The sequence below is a fragment of the Misgurnus anguillicaudatus genome, chromosome 22 (assembly GCF_027580225.2).
Source record: "Misgurnus anguillicaudatus chromosome 22, ASM2758022v2, whole genome shotgun sequence".
In the NCBI taxonomy this organism is placed as follows: Eukaryota; Metazoa; Chordata; class Actinopteri; order Cypriniformes; family Cobitidae; genus Misgurnus; species Misgurnus anguillicaudatus.
This window is the reverse complement of record NC_073358.2, coordinates 17,455,522-17,471,933: the sequence shown is the minus strand read 5'-3', so window position 1 is coordinate 17,471,933 and position 16,412 is coordinate 17,455,522. Positions and strand designations below refer to the sequence as shown.

The 16,412-nt window shown below is 39.0% G+C and overlaps 1 protein-coding gene across 1 annotated transcript in view; it reads left to right on the top strand.

The window, feature by feature from the left end:
• adgrv1 (adhesion G protein-coupled receptor V1) overlaps positions 1 to 16,412 on the top strand; it is a 1,080,612-nt gene that overhangs the window by 309,875 nt on the left and 754,325 nt on the right. Inside the window, 9 exon segments of the mRNA XM_073861135.1 lie at positions 69 to 313; positions 394 to 575; positions 664 to 1,472; positions 1,788 to 1,997; positions 3,442 to 3,572; positions 3,705 to 3,804; positions 5,533 to 5,712; positions 5,789 to 5,952; positions 6,087 to 6,174. Coding sequence (XP_073717236.1) covers positions 69 to 313; positions 394 to 575; positions 664 to 1,472; positions 1,788 to 1,997; positions 3,442 to 3,572; positions 3,705 to 3,804; positions 5,533 to 5,712; positions 5,789 to 5,952; positions 6,087 to 6,174 — 2,109 coding nt within the window.

Here is a 16,412-nt window from a genome sequence, read left to right as displayed (position 1 = left end):
TTGGAATAAATGTTGGAATAAAAATTGCACTCTCTTTTTAAGAGATTAATGTATATTTTGATGGTTAGTTTTTCAGGCTTTGCCTATCACAATAGAGGAACCAGCAGTGAATGCTTTTGAAGTCTCTCTACCCATAGTGAGGAATGCTGGAACTATAGGTGATGTAGCTGTTCAATGGAGAGCCACTGTCAATGGAAGACCTGCCACTGGTGACCTTCAACCTTTGTCTGGTGAAGTCAGATTTGCTCCTGGGGAGAACATAAAGACACTGAAAGTGGAAGTTTTGGCTGATGATGTAGCTGAGATTGAAGAGGTGATTGTTTTCATGGTTTATTAGGAAGCAAGAAACGTGTATAGACTTATACTGAAGTCAAATGTATTTCTTTGTTTAAGGTTATAAAGGTAGAACTCATAAATGCTACAAACGGTGGGAACATTGGGGCTGAGAAAGTGGTTGACATAATTGTTTCTGCCAATGACAACCCCCATGGAACTGTGTACTTTGAGCAAGCTGTATACCGGGTGCAGGAACCACTTGGAGGGGTTTTTAGTGCCAACATTACAGTTCGAAGAAGGTTTGGAAATTGACTAGTTTTTCATACTTTCTAAACACATTTTGCTCTGAACTATTCAGATATGTTTTTTTATGTGTTTTTATTATAGTGGAGGTACATTTGGCTTCCTGGAGATCCTTTACAGCACCTCAGAGATTGATGTTGTAAGCAATGCTTTAAAGGATGGCCGGGACTTTCTGGTTTACTATAACTCTCCATTGTCTGGAGCTCTTTCTAATGGCCTCAGCAGACCCATCAACATCACCTCAGGCACAAACGTCTTGAATTTTTGTGCAGCTTTCTGTCTTCGAGAGCAAGCTTGTCAAGCTTTCAGCTACACAAATGCCTCCAGAGCAAATTGCATCTGGGTAGCATTTGGGGCCAGCCAACTAACTCCTGCCCAACACACCCTCACCTATTTAAAAAATACCACAGCAGCCGCCTCGCTGTTTAGCTCAAAGGCTGTTGCCGGGAGTGACTACATAACCATGGCAGCTCAGAAAGCAACCATGCTCGACAGATTGGCGGTTGCTAACCTCACAGTACCAATCTTGACTGACTCTTTCCCAGAGGTTGATGAGAGTTTCTTGATTAAGATCTTGAGCGTTAACTTGATCAACATGACCACATCTACCAAGAACTTGCCAACAATACAGCAGCCAGACACTGCTTTGGTTACTATAGGCATGAATGGAGATGCATTTGGAATATTTCTGCTTTACAGCATTAGCCCCACTGCTTCTAAAGATGGGCTGTATGTGGAGGTAATAGAGGAACCAAATACTACAGTGTTGTTGGTTATTGAGAGAAGAGGAGGCAGTATGGGACAGGTGACAGTGGAGTGGAATTATGTTGGGGGCAGTGCCACACCCAACACTGACTTTAGTGGGATGGGGGAGACCCTTATCTTTACACAGGGTAATGCATTTTAAAGTTACTGTTTCATGTGTGTGATGGTAGTGCTGGTTCAACACTAGCATCGAAAGATTAAATGTTTTTTTCTGAATTAAGCAAATGTGCAAGCTTTCCAGACTTTGGGTAAATGATTAAATTGTTAGCCCAGATTAATTTTTTTCTCCATGTATTACTTTGCTCCTATTTTACACTGGATTAGTAATTTCCGCCATACACCATTAATTTTAGATACTTTAATCACAAAAAAAGAAGTTGATTTAATTGGTTAAAAAAATAATAAAGACCATTTGAATGTGACCTCAATATTTTTCTTTTAAGGTGATGTAAAGAAAACCCTTGAGTTTGTGATCATAGATGACATGGAACCTGAGGACAATGAGACCATACAGATTGGGTTAGTGAGGACTGAGGGTGGTAGCCGTATCCTGCCAAGTTCAGACACAGTCACTATCCTTATTCTTGCAAATGACAATGCAGCTGGCAGGGTGGGCTTCCACACAGCCTCAAGATCAGTTGTCGTCAAAGAGGGTGAGGGGTTTGCTTTTCTTCTACTCTTGTACATCCTCTGTACTGTCCAGTCTGAGTATGTGTGGCATTATAGTATAGGACTTATATTCCATCATCACTTTACCAAACCTACATGATGATTTATTTATTTTTTCTGACTGATGTATGCCTCGGGTCTAAATGCATTTGAAACACATGCAATTAGATAAGTAGGCTTCAGTTTGGTGCCTCCTAGAGACCAGTAATATAGTGCAAAGATGAGATGAGAGAATACTTATCTGCAGCAGTGTTAGGCAAAGAAACACAGAGAGATCCCAGTGCAAATGAACAGAAATATTTATTAATTATAAAGATTCAAAGTCAACAGTACGTCTGGGCACAAAGGCCACACTGAGGCAGACGGCGAGAAGGCGATGAGAAACACACACACTTGGTCAGAGCGAGAACCACACACGTCCGGGCTCCAGCCACACTTCAACGGACGGTGGGAGAGAGGAAGGAGGGCACACTGGAAACTGGGCGAAAGCCTCACACGTCCGGGCACCAGCCACACTTCAACAGACGGTGGGAGAGATGTAAGAACACACACTGGAGAGCCAGTGAAATCCACAACTCGTCTGGGCACAACGCCACACTCGGCAGGCAAGGGGAGTGATCCTGTGGCGGGCAGAAAGAGAGAGAGCCTTAATGGTGCTGAGTGCTGGACTGAGAGAAGCTGGACAGCTCCCGAGGCGAAGGACCGCCCTGCTGGACAGCGGCAAAGCCGCATTGTGAATCCTCTGCACGGAGATGGAGAGATAGGCAGTCTTTAATGTGTTGGTTAAAGCAGAGGACAGTAGATGATTTCAGAGGCAGTAATCCAAATCTTCTGGGTAGCAGAGAGCACAGATAATTGGGCAAATAACTATAAACAGACTAGAATAAATCACACGACAGGACAAGACTAGGATCTAGACAAGGCTAGAAAAGGGCAAGCACATACAAAGACGAACTTGCAACGAGACACAAAACACGCAGGGATTAAATAGCAAACCAATTGGCCATCAAAATGAGGAGCAGCTGTGAAGTGACGCACGTGATTCACACCGATGACACCCATGTGAGAGACGCGCACGTGTGAAGCTGTCAAAACAAAACAAAAACACAGCAGCCAGTAAGACCGAAATCATGACAAGCAGCTGGTACATTGAAGAAGTTGGGTTATGTCATCATGTATGCATGACAGAACACATGAATTCTATCCCTAGGAGTTTTTAGGAAATTATTATTATTGTGTTTTATACATCATGTGTGGTCAATTTTAATTGAAGTTTAAAATTCAACATAATTACCAAAGAGTGTAACATATACATTAGCATGAGGTTCATTTAGTTTAAATTCTGGCTATTTTTAAATCGAACATCTACTTTTAATCACCTTTTATGCAATAACACCACTAAAATAAGATGTTTACTGTAATAAACAGGTGAGAGTTTATCACTCTTGGTGGAGAGAACAGCTCCTGCTATTGGAAATGTCACAGTGGAGTGGAGGATTGAAGGCCCTCAAGTCTTAATGACATTTGTAGACACTTCAGGAACTATTTTCTTCTCTGAGGTGATAAAGAAAATCAGCAACATTTAAATGTAATGCTGTGTTGCTAGTCTTTTATATCTATTTGCCAGTGTTTTGGTCTACTGTGAAATCTGTTAAACATAAGTTTATGGTTTAATGCTCTGTGGTTTTTAGGGTGTGCTAAATAATACCATAATCTTAAAGTTGCTGGAGGATACCACACCAGAAGAACGACAGGAGTACAGGGTTATTCTATCACATATACAAACTAAAGGTATTTGTTACACAGAGACAACACACAGAAATGGATTCCTCACAAGTTTCATATACAGTGTATTACAAAGTATATAATGTCACATTCTCCATGTTAAATAATTTAGTTTTAACTTAGAAATCATTTGCCGTTAAGGCATGCATGAACATATAATTTACTATATTAGTAACTTATTTTATATCATTATGTTATTGTGAATTTTGCCTCTCAGGTAAATTATTGTGGTTTCCAGTTTACACTCAGAAAAATCTTTTTTTAGTGGTCTTGCTTGTTTAACACAATCACAACTACAATTTTAGGGGCAGTGAATTTGTCGATTTTATTGTTTTATACTGTTGTCTGAGGTCTACTTATGATGTTTGCGGGGTTTTTTACATTTAAAAACATCAAAAGCAATAATTAATAGGCTATTTTGTAACATAGATTAGTGCCTCTCTGGAGAAATGGTTCGTTTGAAGGGGCGAGCCGCATTGAAGACCTGTAAACGCCGTAAACCCCCACTACTGTGATTGAATAGCTTTATTCACCCGTCGTTACATTATGGGAAAGTTTTTAAAACATTAATGTGTAAAAAAGCAGCCGAACACACATATGCTTGAGCCACAAAAGATTCTGGGTGCTAAAAATGATTCACATAAATGACAATACGTATAATAAAGTATAAACAAAACTTTAAACTTGAAGTGACTAAATTACCATATGCAACACAGTAAGCGTGCATCAGAATCTAAACTGCGGCTGATCAGTCTTTATCAATAATTTTGTCTATTTCTATTGTGCTTGTGAGGTTGCTCTTACATACACGTAACGTTACATACCACAGTTATATGATAAAAAAGCTTTGTTGAGTGTACCTTTCAAACGCAACTTGCCTAAATTACCGTATATAACATGGGCATCAGAATCTAAATTGCTGCTGGTATGTCCTTCCTTATCACTAACTTTGTATATTTCTACCGTTAAATTACAGTCTTATTGTTAAGTGTTGTACCTTTATTAATCATTTAATGTTTTTAGTCAAGTAAAACAGTCAAACATACGTGTTTAAACACGGATGTTACAACAAGACATATCAAGTGATCTCTTCTAACAAAGCAATAGTGAAACGCAGTAACTTAAATGAAGTAAAATGTTTTACTTACTGTGTATACTGTTGTGTCATATTTGTCAGATCCAATATTAATGGTGCCTTTAATCACAGTCTCTCTGCAAATCCAGCATCGACTTGTTTCTTTACATATGAATCCGCGGTACACAAACACTCCCCATGCGAGCTGGAACTTCTTCAAAAACAAACTTTAACTACGCATTCCTAATGTTATGTTCAGAGTCTCCGAGTTAAGGTTATCCAGCTTCTGTGTTTCTCCCAGATGGTTCTTCCACAACCGAAAACTCAACTGATTGTTGAGACACTGCATGATTTGCTTTGCCCGTGGCCCACACGTGTGTCACCCAAAGCGGTGGGCAGTGGTCATTGTATTTTGGTTTGGGGAGGTGTTTCAATTCTACTGACTCGACTGTTTTCCTGGCTTGGTGCCAAAAACTGTTATATTTCAGTAGCACCGACGTTTTCAGTTGTGAAACTTGCAGGATGTTTATTTAAGTATGATGACCTCTTATATAACAAATTATCAATTTGAAATTGATTGTTTGATTCACCACTCCTTTAATGTTGTTGTTGGACCTTTTTTTTTTAAAGTGAATATTGCTTTTATTTGTGTTTCTCAGGTGTTACCATAACAGGCATGGCAGCTCTTAGCATTCAGGGTAGGGAAGCAGTGGTTAGTGTGGAAGCTAGTGATGAGCCGTTCGGCTTGCTCAGCATTGCCCCCACTTCTCTGAAGATAACCACAGAGGAAAAACACACAATCATCAGAATTTATATAAACAGAGAGTTTGGTGCATCAGGTTAGTAACTCTGAAAAAATCACTTTAACACAATACTGACTTAATTTATGAAGTTTATTTATTTATTTTGCAAAAGGAGCTGTAAATATAAGCTATCAGACTGTGAAAGGTTCTCTGCAAGACCTCAGACAGACAGATGGAGCTCTAGCTGAACCAGGACAGGATTTCAGATACATCTCCAGTTCTGTGATCATGGAGGATGGACAAACATCTGTATCAATCCCCATCACCATCATAGATGTATGTGTGGCAATTAGTGCATTTCTTTTTCAATAAATTTAGTTGTTGATAGTTTTTTTGTCAAATGGGAAACGTTTATACAATTCCATTACTCGTGTGAAATAATCAGTAATTGTGTATTTTTTTATTACCAGGATGACATACCTGAGTTGCAAGAGTTTTTCCTTGTCAATATAACATCAGCTATTCTCATAACCACCCTTTCTACAGCACCTACACTGAGTAAGATAGTGCCACTTTTCTTATTAAAATGAACAAATATTCTTTTTTTAATTAGTACCTGTTCACTTACACTGTTAATTTTTACATTTTAAAGGGGTCTTATTTTGCTTTATCACATTTTTTACTTTTTTATGTCGTGTGTGATGTTGCTTTTTGAGCATAAAAAGCCCTGCAACACTTTTTCAGAACTACAACAAATTAATAGATTGAGGTACAATGTGCTTCTTTGGTATATTCTAATGTCACAGTTTACCTAATTAAGTGTGCTTGCAAAAGCACACTTGTTGTTCTTCTTAAGTTTTATTAAGTGTGCTTGCAAAAGCACACTTATTGTTCTTCTTAAGTTTTATTAAGTGTGCTTGCAAAAGCACACTTATTGTTCTTCTTAAGTTTTATTATTATTATTATTATTAAGTGTGCTTGCAAAAGCACACTTATTGTTCTTCTTAAGTTTTATTAAGTGTGCTTGCAAAAATGTATTTGTTCAAAAGTAGTAAATGCGCAAACTTAACGAGGTTGACGCAAAAATGGTTCTGAAGCTGTAGCTCGGTCATTCTTTAATCAATTTAAATGAAATTTGGTACACTTCATGTGGACCATGAACTTGGGGTTCATGCCAAATCTGGTGACAGCGCCACCTATGGGTCATGAGATATGAAAATAGGCTATTTTTGCCCATAACTTCTGAACTGTTTGTCAGAATTATGATCTTGATGTCTATGGATTGCTTATCTCATGCCGCATCTGTCGATGTGTATTATGCGGGGTTTGACCGAACCACCTGTCCGCCATTTTGAAATTTCACATAATTTGTGATATTTTTTGAACTATTGGACATATCCCCGCAAAAATTAGTAAGGACCTTCGACATGATGTCCTGAAGATACCTGGGAAGTCAGAGTACAGCGCCACCTACGGGTTATGAACTATAACAGTTATTATGGAACTGCTTATAACTTCTGAATACTTTGTCTGATATTAATTTCTTTTGAAATTGTATTTACTGGTTTATGCCGATTGCAACGATGCCTCGTATGTCATTTTCCAACATTCTGTTCATGTGTTATTGTAAAGCATATGGTAGATGATTTTTTTGCTACTCCTTTTACAAATGTTGTTTATTTTATGCCAGGTACTGCTCGTATAATGTTTGGAGCAATCCGCACAGAAATGACCGAACAGATTTTTGATATTCTGTTCTCTTTCTTAGAAATACCACTCCAAAGTTGACCGTGCCTGTGACGTTGTCTATTTGTCAAAGTAAATTAATGTGACTGTATATTACATTGTATAGCATTACTATACAGAATGATGTTCTTGTCTTCAATCTCATTTGAGCTTTTTGATTCTCATATACATTGTATTTCTGATAGTTCTGCTCTGCACTGTCAGTTCTGCATCTGTGTTGATTGGCACATGTCAATCCTTGAAGCACCTCAGCTGTTTTTTTGCTGCCCCTTGAGCTGTGTTAACTGAGTTGCGCATCAGGTTAATCACATGCCATGAGATTCTGAGGTCATGGGTTCGAATCCCATGTGCAGTGGTATTTTGGTTTGTGATTCTCATACTATACATTGCATTTAATTTATTTGTGCTCTCTGTTGTCATTTCTACACTTTTGGTAATTGCTGGATATCAATGTTTATACTGTAGCTGTAAAGCTGTGTTCTATAGCTTGGACACACCAACTCAGTGGTTTAATCGTTTACTCAGTGGCGCATGCGGTTAGTGCTGTGCTTTGGGAACATGAGGTCATGGTTTCGAATCCCAGCTCTTACATTCACTTATTGAGATTTCCTTTTGTGTTCCCTTTAACATGTTCTTCTCGACCTGTCTGGTTTTCCACACGTGTTATATTTTTGCCATCTTTTCTGTTGTTGCTCCGCACTGCAGTGGTTCTGCTCTGCATTTGCTTTGCTTCGGGTTCCGGGCTCTGTATTGCGCGCTTTCTGCGCTTTGCGCATTTGCTGCGTCATGTGGTTTTTGCTGTGCTTTGGGTGCTCATTGCGCTGAAGGTGCTTGACCCCGCAATTGCTGCTTGCAGCTATATTTAGGGGTCAAGCACCGAAGGTGCTGAGACACCTATTATTTTTGTCAGTATTATTATTAGGGGTCAAGCACCGAAGGTGCTGAGACACCTATTGTTTTTGTTAGTATTATTATTATTAGGGGCCAAGCACCGAAGGTGCTGGTGCACCTATTGTTTCTGTTAGTATTATTATTAGGGGTCAAGCACCGAAGGTGCTGAGACACCTATTGTAATTGTTAGTATTATTAGGGGTCAAGCACCGAAGGTGCTGAGACACCTATTGGAATTGTCAGTATTATTATTATTCTGCTGTTTCTTCTTCTTCTTAGCCATAGGCGTCTATGGCAGCCCTATGAACCGTACATAGGAAAATGATGAAATTTGGCACAGTTGTAGTGGTGGTCTTAAAAAGTCACGTGACCAAAAATGGGGTCTCTAGTACTAACTCTATAGCGCCACCAGCAGTGCAAAAATTCAATGTTCAAATGGTTATAACTGCTGATCCGCTTGATCCATGAAAATTCTACTTAGTACACGTGATTGCCCTCCTCATGCTTATTGTTTTTAATACCTTACATGAAAACTCCACCCATTACAGTAGCGGCCCTTTTGAAATGTACAGTATTCCGTTTATTCGCTACTTCTCCTTCAAATTTGGTTGAATTGTTATGAAATTTGGCACAGGTGAACTTTGGAGTAAGCCGCACAGAAATGACCGAACAGAATTTTGATATTTATCTTTTTTCAAAAGTAATAAATGCGCAAACTTAACGAGGTTGACGCAAAAATGGTTCTGAAGCTGTATCTCGGTCATTCTTTGATCAATTGAAATGAAATTTGGCACACTTCATGTGGACCATGAACTTGGGGTTCATGCAAAATTTGGTGACAGCGCCACCTATGGGTCATGAGATATGAAAAATGGCTTTTTTTGCCCATAACTACTGAATTGTTTGTCAGAAAATTATGATGTTGGTGTTTACGGATTCCTTGGCTCATGCCGAATCTGTCGATATGTATTATGTCGGGTTTGACCACACCACCTGTCCGTCATTTTGAAATTGGTCATAAATTGTTATATCTTTTGAACTATTGGACATATTCGTGCAAAAATAGTTAGGGAGCTTCGGCATGATGTCCTGAAGTTACCTGGGAAGTCAGAGTACAGCGCCACCTAGGGGTTATAAACTATAACAGTTCTTATAGAACTGCTTATATCTTCAGAATACTTTGACTGATATACATTTTCTTTGTGACATTTTATTCACTGGTTTTTGGCGATCGCAACAATACCTTGTTTGGCATTTTCCATCATTCTGTTCATGTGTTATTGTAAAGCATATGGTAAATGATTTTTTCGCTACTCCTTTTACAAATTTTGTTTATTTTATGCCAGGTTCTGCTTGTATAATGTTTGGAGCAATCCGCACAGACATGACTGAACAGATTTTTCTGCTGAATGTCAAATTTTTGAGAAATACCTCTGTAAAGCGGACCATGCTTGTCATGCTGTCCCTTTGTCATATTAAAAAGAATCTGACAAAATTTGCCCATGTTGTTCATTATTGTACAAAATGTTCTAAACGAATTCGGTGCCATTTAAGTTATCTGATTGCCCTACACTTTGTATTTCTGTTTATTTTTGATTTGTTGTGTTATTTCTGCCCTTTCAGTGATTGGCATGTCAATGTTTGCAGCTTTGAAGCCTCTTTTCCACAGCTTTTCAACCCATGGTTCCTCAGTGGCGCATGCGGTTAGTGCTGTGCTTTGAGAACCTGAGTTCATGGGTTCAAATCCCATGTGCAGTGGTTTTTTGTCTTAACTTTTTTTCTCACTTAAGTTTTGTGATTTTCATACTATACATTGTATTTCAGTTATTTGTGCTCTCTGTTGTCATTTCTACACGTTTGGTAATTGCTGGATATCAATGTTTATAGCTGTAAAGCTGTATTCTATAGCTTGGACACACCAACTCAGTGGTTTAATCGTTTACTCAGTGGCGCATGTGGTTAGTGCTGTGCTTTGGGAACATGAGGTCATGGGTTCAAATCCCAGCTCTTACTTTCACTTATTGAGATTTCCTTTAGTGTTCCCTTTAACACGTTCTTCTCGACCTGTCTGGTTTTCCACATGTGTTATATTTTTGAAATCTTTTCTGTTGTTGCTCCGCACTGCAGTGGTTCTGCTCAGCATTTGCTTTGCTTTGGGTTCGGGCTCTGTATTGCGCGCTTTCTGCGCTTTGCGCATTTGCTGCGTCGTGTGGTTTTTGCTGTGCTTTGGGTGCTCATTGCGCTGAAGGTGCTTGACCCCGCAATTGCTGCTTGCAGCTATATTTAGGGGCCAAGCACCAAAGGTGCTGAGGCACCTATTGGAACTGTCAGTATTATTATTCTTCATCTTCTTCCCCAATGGGAGTCTATGGCAGCCCTATGAACCGTACGTAGGAAAATGATGAAATTTGGCACAGTTGTAGTGTTGGTCTTAAAAAGTCAAGTGACCAAAAATGGGGTCTCTAGTATTAACTCTATAGCGCCACCAGCAGTGCAAAAATTCAATGTTCAAATGGTTATAACTGCTGATCAGCTTGATCTATGAAAATTCTACTTAGTACACGTGATTGCTCTCCTCATGCTTGTTGTTTTTAATACCTTACAGTAAAACTCCACCCATTACAGTAGCGGCCATTTTGAAATGTACAGTATTCCGTTTATTCGCTACTCCTCCTTCACATTTGGTTCAATTGTTATGAAATTTGGCACAGGTGAACATTGGAGTGAGCCGCACAGAAATGACCAAACAGAATTTTGATATTTATCTTTGTTCAAAAGTAATAAATGCGCAAACTTAACGAGGTTGACGCAAAAATGGTTCTGAAGCTGTAGCTCGGCCATTCTTTGATCAATTGAAATGAAATTTGGTACACTTCATGTGGACCATGAACTTGGGGTTCATGACAAATTTGGTGACAGCGCCACCTATGGGTCATGAGATATGAAAATAGGCTATTTTTGCCCATAACTTCTGAACTGTTTGTCAGAAAATTATGATCTTGATGTCTATGGATTGCTTACCTCATGCCGCATCTGCCGATGTGTATTATGCCGGGTTTGACCGAACCGCCTTTCCGCCAATTTGAAATTTCACATAATTTGTTATATTTTTTGAACTATTGGACATATCTGCGCAAAAATTAGTAAGGAGCTTCGACATGATGTCCTGAAGGTACCTGGGAAGTCAGAGTACAGCGCCACCTAGGGGTTATAAACTATAACAGTTGTTATGGAACTGCTTATAACTTCTGAATACTTTGTCTTATATTAATTTCTTTGTGAAATTGTATTCACTTGTTTATGCCAATTGCAACGATACCTCGTTTGTCATTTTCCAACATTCTGTTAATCTGTTATTGTAAAGCATATGGTAGATGATTTTTTCGCTACTCCTTTTACAAATTTTGTTTATTTTATGCCAGGTACTGCTTGTATAATGTTTGGAGCAATCCACACAGAAATGACCATACAGATTTTTGATATTCTGTTCTCTTTCTTAGAAATACCACTCCAAAGTTGACCGTGCCTGTGACATTGTCTATTTGTCATAGTAAATTAATGTGACTGTATATTACATTGTATAGCATTACTATACAGAATGATCTTCTTGTCTTCAATCTCACTTGAGCTTTTTGATTCTCATATACATTGTATTTCTGTTAGTTCTGCTCTGCACTGTCAGTTTTGCATCTGTGTTGATTGGCACATGTCAATCCTTGCAGCACCTAAGCTGTTTTTTTGCTGCCCTTTGAGCTGTGTTAACTGAGTTGTGCATCTGGTTAACCACATGCCATGAGATTCTGAGGTCATGGGTTCGAATCCCATGTGCAGTGATATTTTGTCTTAACTTTTTTCTCATTTAAGTTTTGTGAATCTCATACTATACATTGTATTTCAGTTATTTGTGCTCTCTGTTGTCATTTCTGCACTTTTGGTAATTGCTGGATATCAATGTTTACAGCCCTAAATCTCTATTCTATAGCTTGGACACACCAACTCAGTGGTTTAATCGTTTACTCAGTGGCGCATCCGTTAACTGCTGTCCTTTGGGAACCTGAGGTCATGGGTTCGAATCCCAGCTCTTACTTTCACTTATTGAGATTTCCTTTTGTGTTCACTTTAACACGTTCTTCTCGACCTGTCTGGTTTTCCACACGTGTTATATTTTTGCCATCTTTACTGTTGTTGCTCCGCACTGCAGTGGTTCTGCTCTGCATTTGCTTTGCTTCGGGTTCGGCCTCTGTATTGCGCGCTTTCTGCGCTTTGCGCATTTGCTGCGTCATGTGGTTTTTGCTGTGCTTTGGGTGCTCATTGCGCTGAAGGTGCTTGGCCCCGCAATTGCTGCTTGCAGCTATATTTATTATTAGGGGTCAAGCACCGAAGGTGCTGAGACACCTATTGGAATTGTCAGTATTATTATTATTATTTTTCCCCAATGGGAGTCTATGGCAGCCCTATGAACCGTACATAGGAAAATTATGAAATTTGGCACAGTTGTAGAGGTGGTCCTGAAAAGTCAAGTGACCAAAAATGGGGTCTCTAGCACTAACTCTATTGCGCCACCAGCAGTGCAAAAATTCAATGTTCAAATGGTTATAACTGGTGATCCGCTTGATCTATGAAAATTCTACTTAGTACACGTGATTGCTCTCATACCGCTTATTGAATTTGATACTTTACTGTAAAACTCCACCCATTACAGTAGCGGCCATTTTGAAATGTACAGTATTTCGTTTTTTCGCTACTCCTCCTTCAAATGTGGTTCAATTCTTATGAGATTTGGCACAGGTGATCTTTGGAGTGAGCTGCACAGAAATGACCAAACAGAATTTTGATATTTATCTTTGTTCAAAAGTAGTAAATGCGCAAATTTAAAGAGGTTGACGCAAAAATGGTTCTGAAGCTGTAGCTCAGTCATTCTTTGATCAATTCAAATGAAATTTGGTACACTTCATGTGGACCATGAACTTGGGGTCCATGCCAAATTTGGTGACAGCGCCACCTATGGGTCATGAGATAATAAAATAGGCTATTTTTGCCCATAACTTCTGAACTGTTTGTCAGAAAATTATGATCTTGATGTCTATGGATTGCTTACCTCATGCCGCATCTGTCGATGTCTATTATGCCGGGTTTGACCGAACCGCCTGTCCGCCATTTTGAAATTTCACATAATTTGTTATATTTTTTGAACTATTGGACATATCCGCGCAAAAATTAGTAAGGAGCTTCAACATGATGTCCTGAAGGTACCTGGGAAGTCAGAGTACAGCGTCACCTAAGGGTTATAAACTATAACAGTTCTTATGAAACTGCTTATGACTTCTGTATACTTTGTCTGATATTAATTTCTTTGTGAAACTGTATTCACTGGTTTATGCCGATTGCAACGATACCTCGTTTGTCATTTTCCAACATTCTGTTCATGTGTTATTGTAAAGCATTTGGTAAATGATTTTTTCGCTACTCTTTTTACAAATTTTGTTTATTTTATGCCAGGTGCTGCTCGTATAATGTTTGGAGCAATCCGCACAGAAATGACCGAACAGATTTTTGATATTCTGTTCTCTTTCTTAGAAATACCACTCCAAAGTTGACTGTGCCTGTGCCGTTGTCTATTTGTCATAGTAAATTAATGTGACTGTATGTTACATTGTATAGCATTACTATACAGAATGATCTTCTTGTCTTCAATCTCACTTGAGCTTTTTGATTCTCATATACATTGTATTTCTGTTAGTTCTGCTCTGCACTGTCAGTTCTGCATCTGTGTTGATTGGCATATGTCAATCCTTGCAGCACCTAAGCTGTTTTTTGCTGCCCTTTGGGCTGTGTTAACTGAGTTGCGCATCTGGTTAACCAGATGCCATGAGATCCTGAGGTCATGGGTTCGAATCCCATGTACAGTGATGTTTTGTCTTAACTTTTTTCTCACTTAAGTTTTGTGATTTTCATACAATACATTGTATTTCAGTTATTTGTGCTCTCTCTTGTCATTTCTGCACTTTTGGTAATTGCTGGATATCAATGTTTACAGCTCTAAATCTCTATTCTATAGCTTGGACACACCAACTCAGGTGTTTAATCGGTTACTCAGTGGCACATGCGGTAACTGCTGTGCTTTGGTAACTTGAGTTCATGGGTTTGAATACCATGTGCAGGGGTTTTTGTCTTAACTTTTTTTTCTCACTTAAGTTTTGTGATTTTCTTACAATACATTGTATTTCAGTTATTTGTGCGCTCTGTTGTCATTTCTGCACGTTTGGTAATTGCTGGATATCAATGTTTATAGCTGTAAAGCTGTATTCTATAGCTTGGACACACCAACTCAGTAGTTTAAATGTTTACTCAGTGGCGCATGCGGTTAGTGCTGTGCTTTGGGAACATGAGGTTATGGGTTTCGAATCCCAGCTCTTACTTTCACTTATTGAGATTTCCTTTTGTGTTCCCTTTAACACGTTCTTCTCGACCTGTCTGGTTTTCCACACGTGTTATATTTTTGCCATCTTTTCTGTTGTTGCTCCGCACTGCAGTGGTTCTGCTCTGCATTTGCTTTGCTTCGGGTTCGGGCTCTGTATTGCGCGCTTTCTGCGCTTTGCGCATTTGCTGCGTCGTGTGGTTTTTGCTGTGCTTTGGGTGCTCATTGCGCTGAAGGTGCTTGGCCCCGCAATTGCTGCTTGCAGCTATATTTATTATTATTATTCTGCCGTTTCTTAGCCATAGGCGTCTATGGCAGCCCTATGAACCGTACATAGGAAAATGATGAAATTTGGCACAGTTGTAGTGGTGGTCATAAATAGTCATGTGACCAAAAATGGGGTGTCTAGCAGTAACTCTACAGCGCCACCAGCAGTGCAAAATATCAATGTTCAAACTGTTATAAATAGTGAACCATTTGATCTATGAAAATTCTAATTAGTACACGTGATTGCTCTCATCCCGCTTATTGAATTTGATACTTTACAGTAAGACTCCACCCATTACAGTAACGGCCATTTTGAAATGTACAGCATTTTGTTTTTTCGCTAATCCTCCTTCAAATGCGGTTCAATTCTTATGAGATTTGGCACAGATGATCTTTGGAGTGAGCCGCATAGAAATGACCGAACAGAATTTTGATATTTATCTTTGTTCAAAAGTAATAAATGCGCAAACTTAACGAGGTTGACGCAAAAATGGTTCTGAAGCTGTATCTCGGTCATTCTTTGATCAATTGAAATGAAATTTGGTACACTTCATGTGGACCATGAACTTGGGGTCCATGCCAAATTTGGTGACAGCGCCACCTATGGGTCATGAGATAGAAAAATAGGCTATTATTGCCCATAACTTCTGAACTGTTTGTCAGAAAATTATGATCTTGATGTCTATGGATTGCTTACCTCATGCCGCATCTGTCGATGTGAATTATGCCGGGTTTGACCAAACCGCCTGTCCGCCATTTTGAAATTTCACATAAATTGTTATATTTTTTGAACTATAGGACATATCCGCGCAAAAAATGGTAAGGAGCTTCGACATGATATCCTGAAGGTACCTGGAAAGTCAGAGTACAGCGCCACCTAGGGGTTATAAACTATAACAGTTCTTATAGAACTGCTTATATCTTCAGAATACTTTGTCTAATATACATTTTCTTTGTGAAATTTTATTTACTGGTTTTTGCCGATCGCAACAATACCTTGTTTGTCATTTTCCATCATTCTGTTCATGTGTTATTGTAAGGCATATGGTAAATGATTTTTTTGCTACTCCTTTTACAAATTTTGTTTATTTTATGCCAGGTTCTGCTTCTATAATGTTTGGAGCAATCCGCACAGACGTGACTGAACAGATTTTTCTGCTAAGTGTCAAATTTTTGAGAAATACCTCTGTAAAGCGGACCGTGCCTGTCATGCTGTCCCTTTGTCATATTAAAAAGAATCTGACAAAATTTGCCCATGTTGTTCATTATTGTACAAAATGTTCTTCACGAATTCAGTGCCATTTAGGTTATCTGATTGCCCTACACTTTGTATTTCTGTTTATTTTTGCTTTGTTGTGTTATTTCTGCCCTTTCAGTGATTGGCATGTCAATGTTTGCAGTTTTGAAGCCTCTTTTCCACAGCCTTTCAACCCATGATTCCTCAGTGGCACATGCGGTTAGTGCTGTGCTTTGA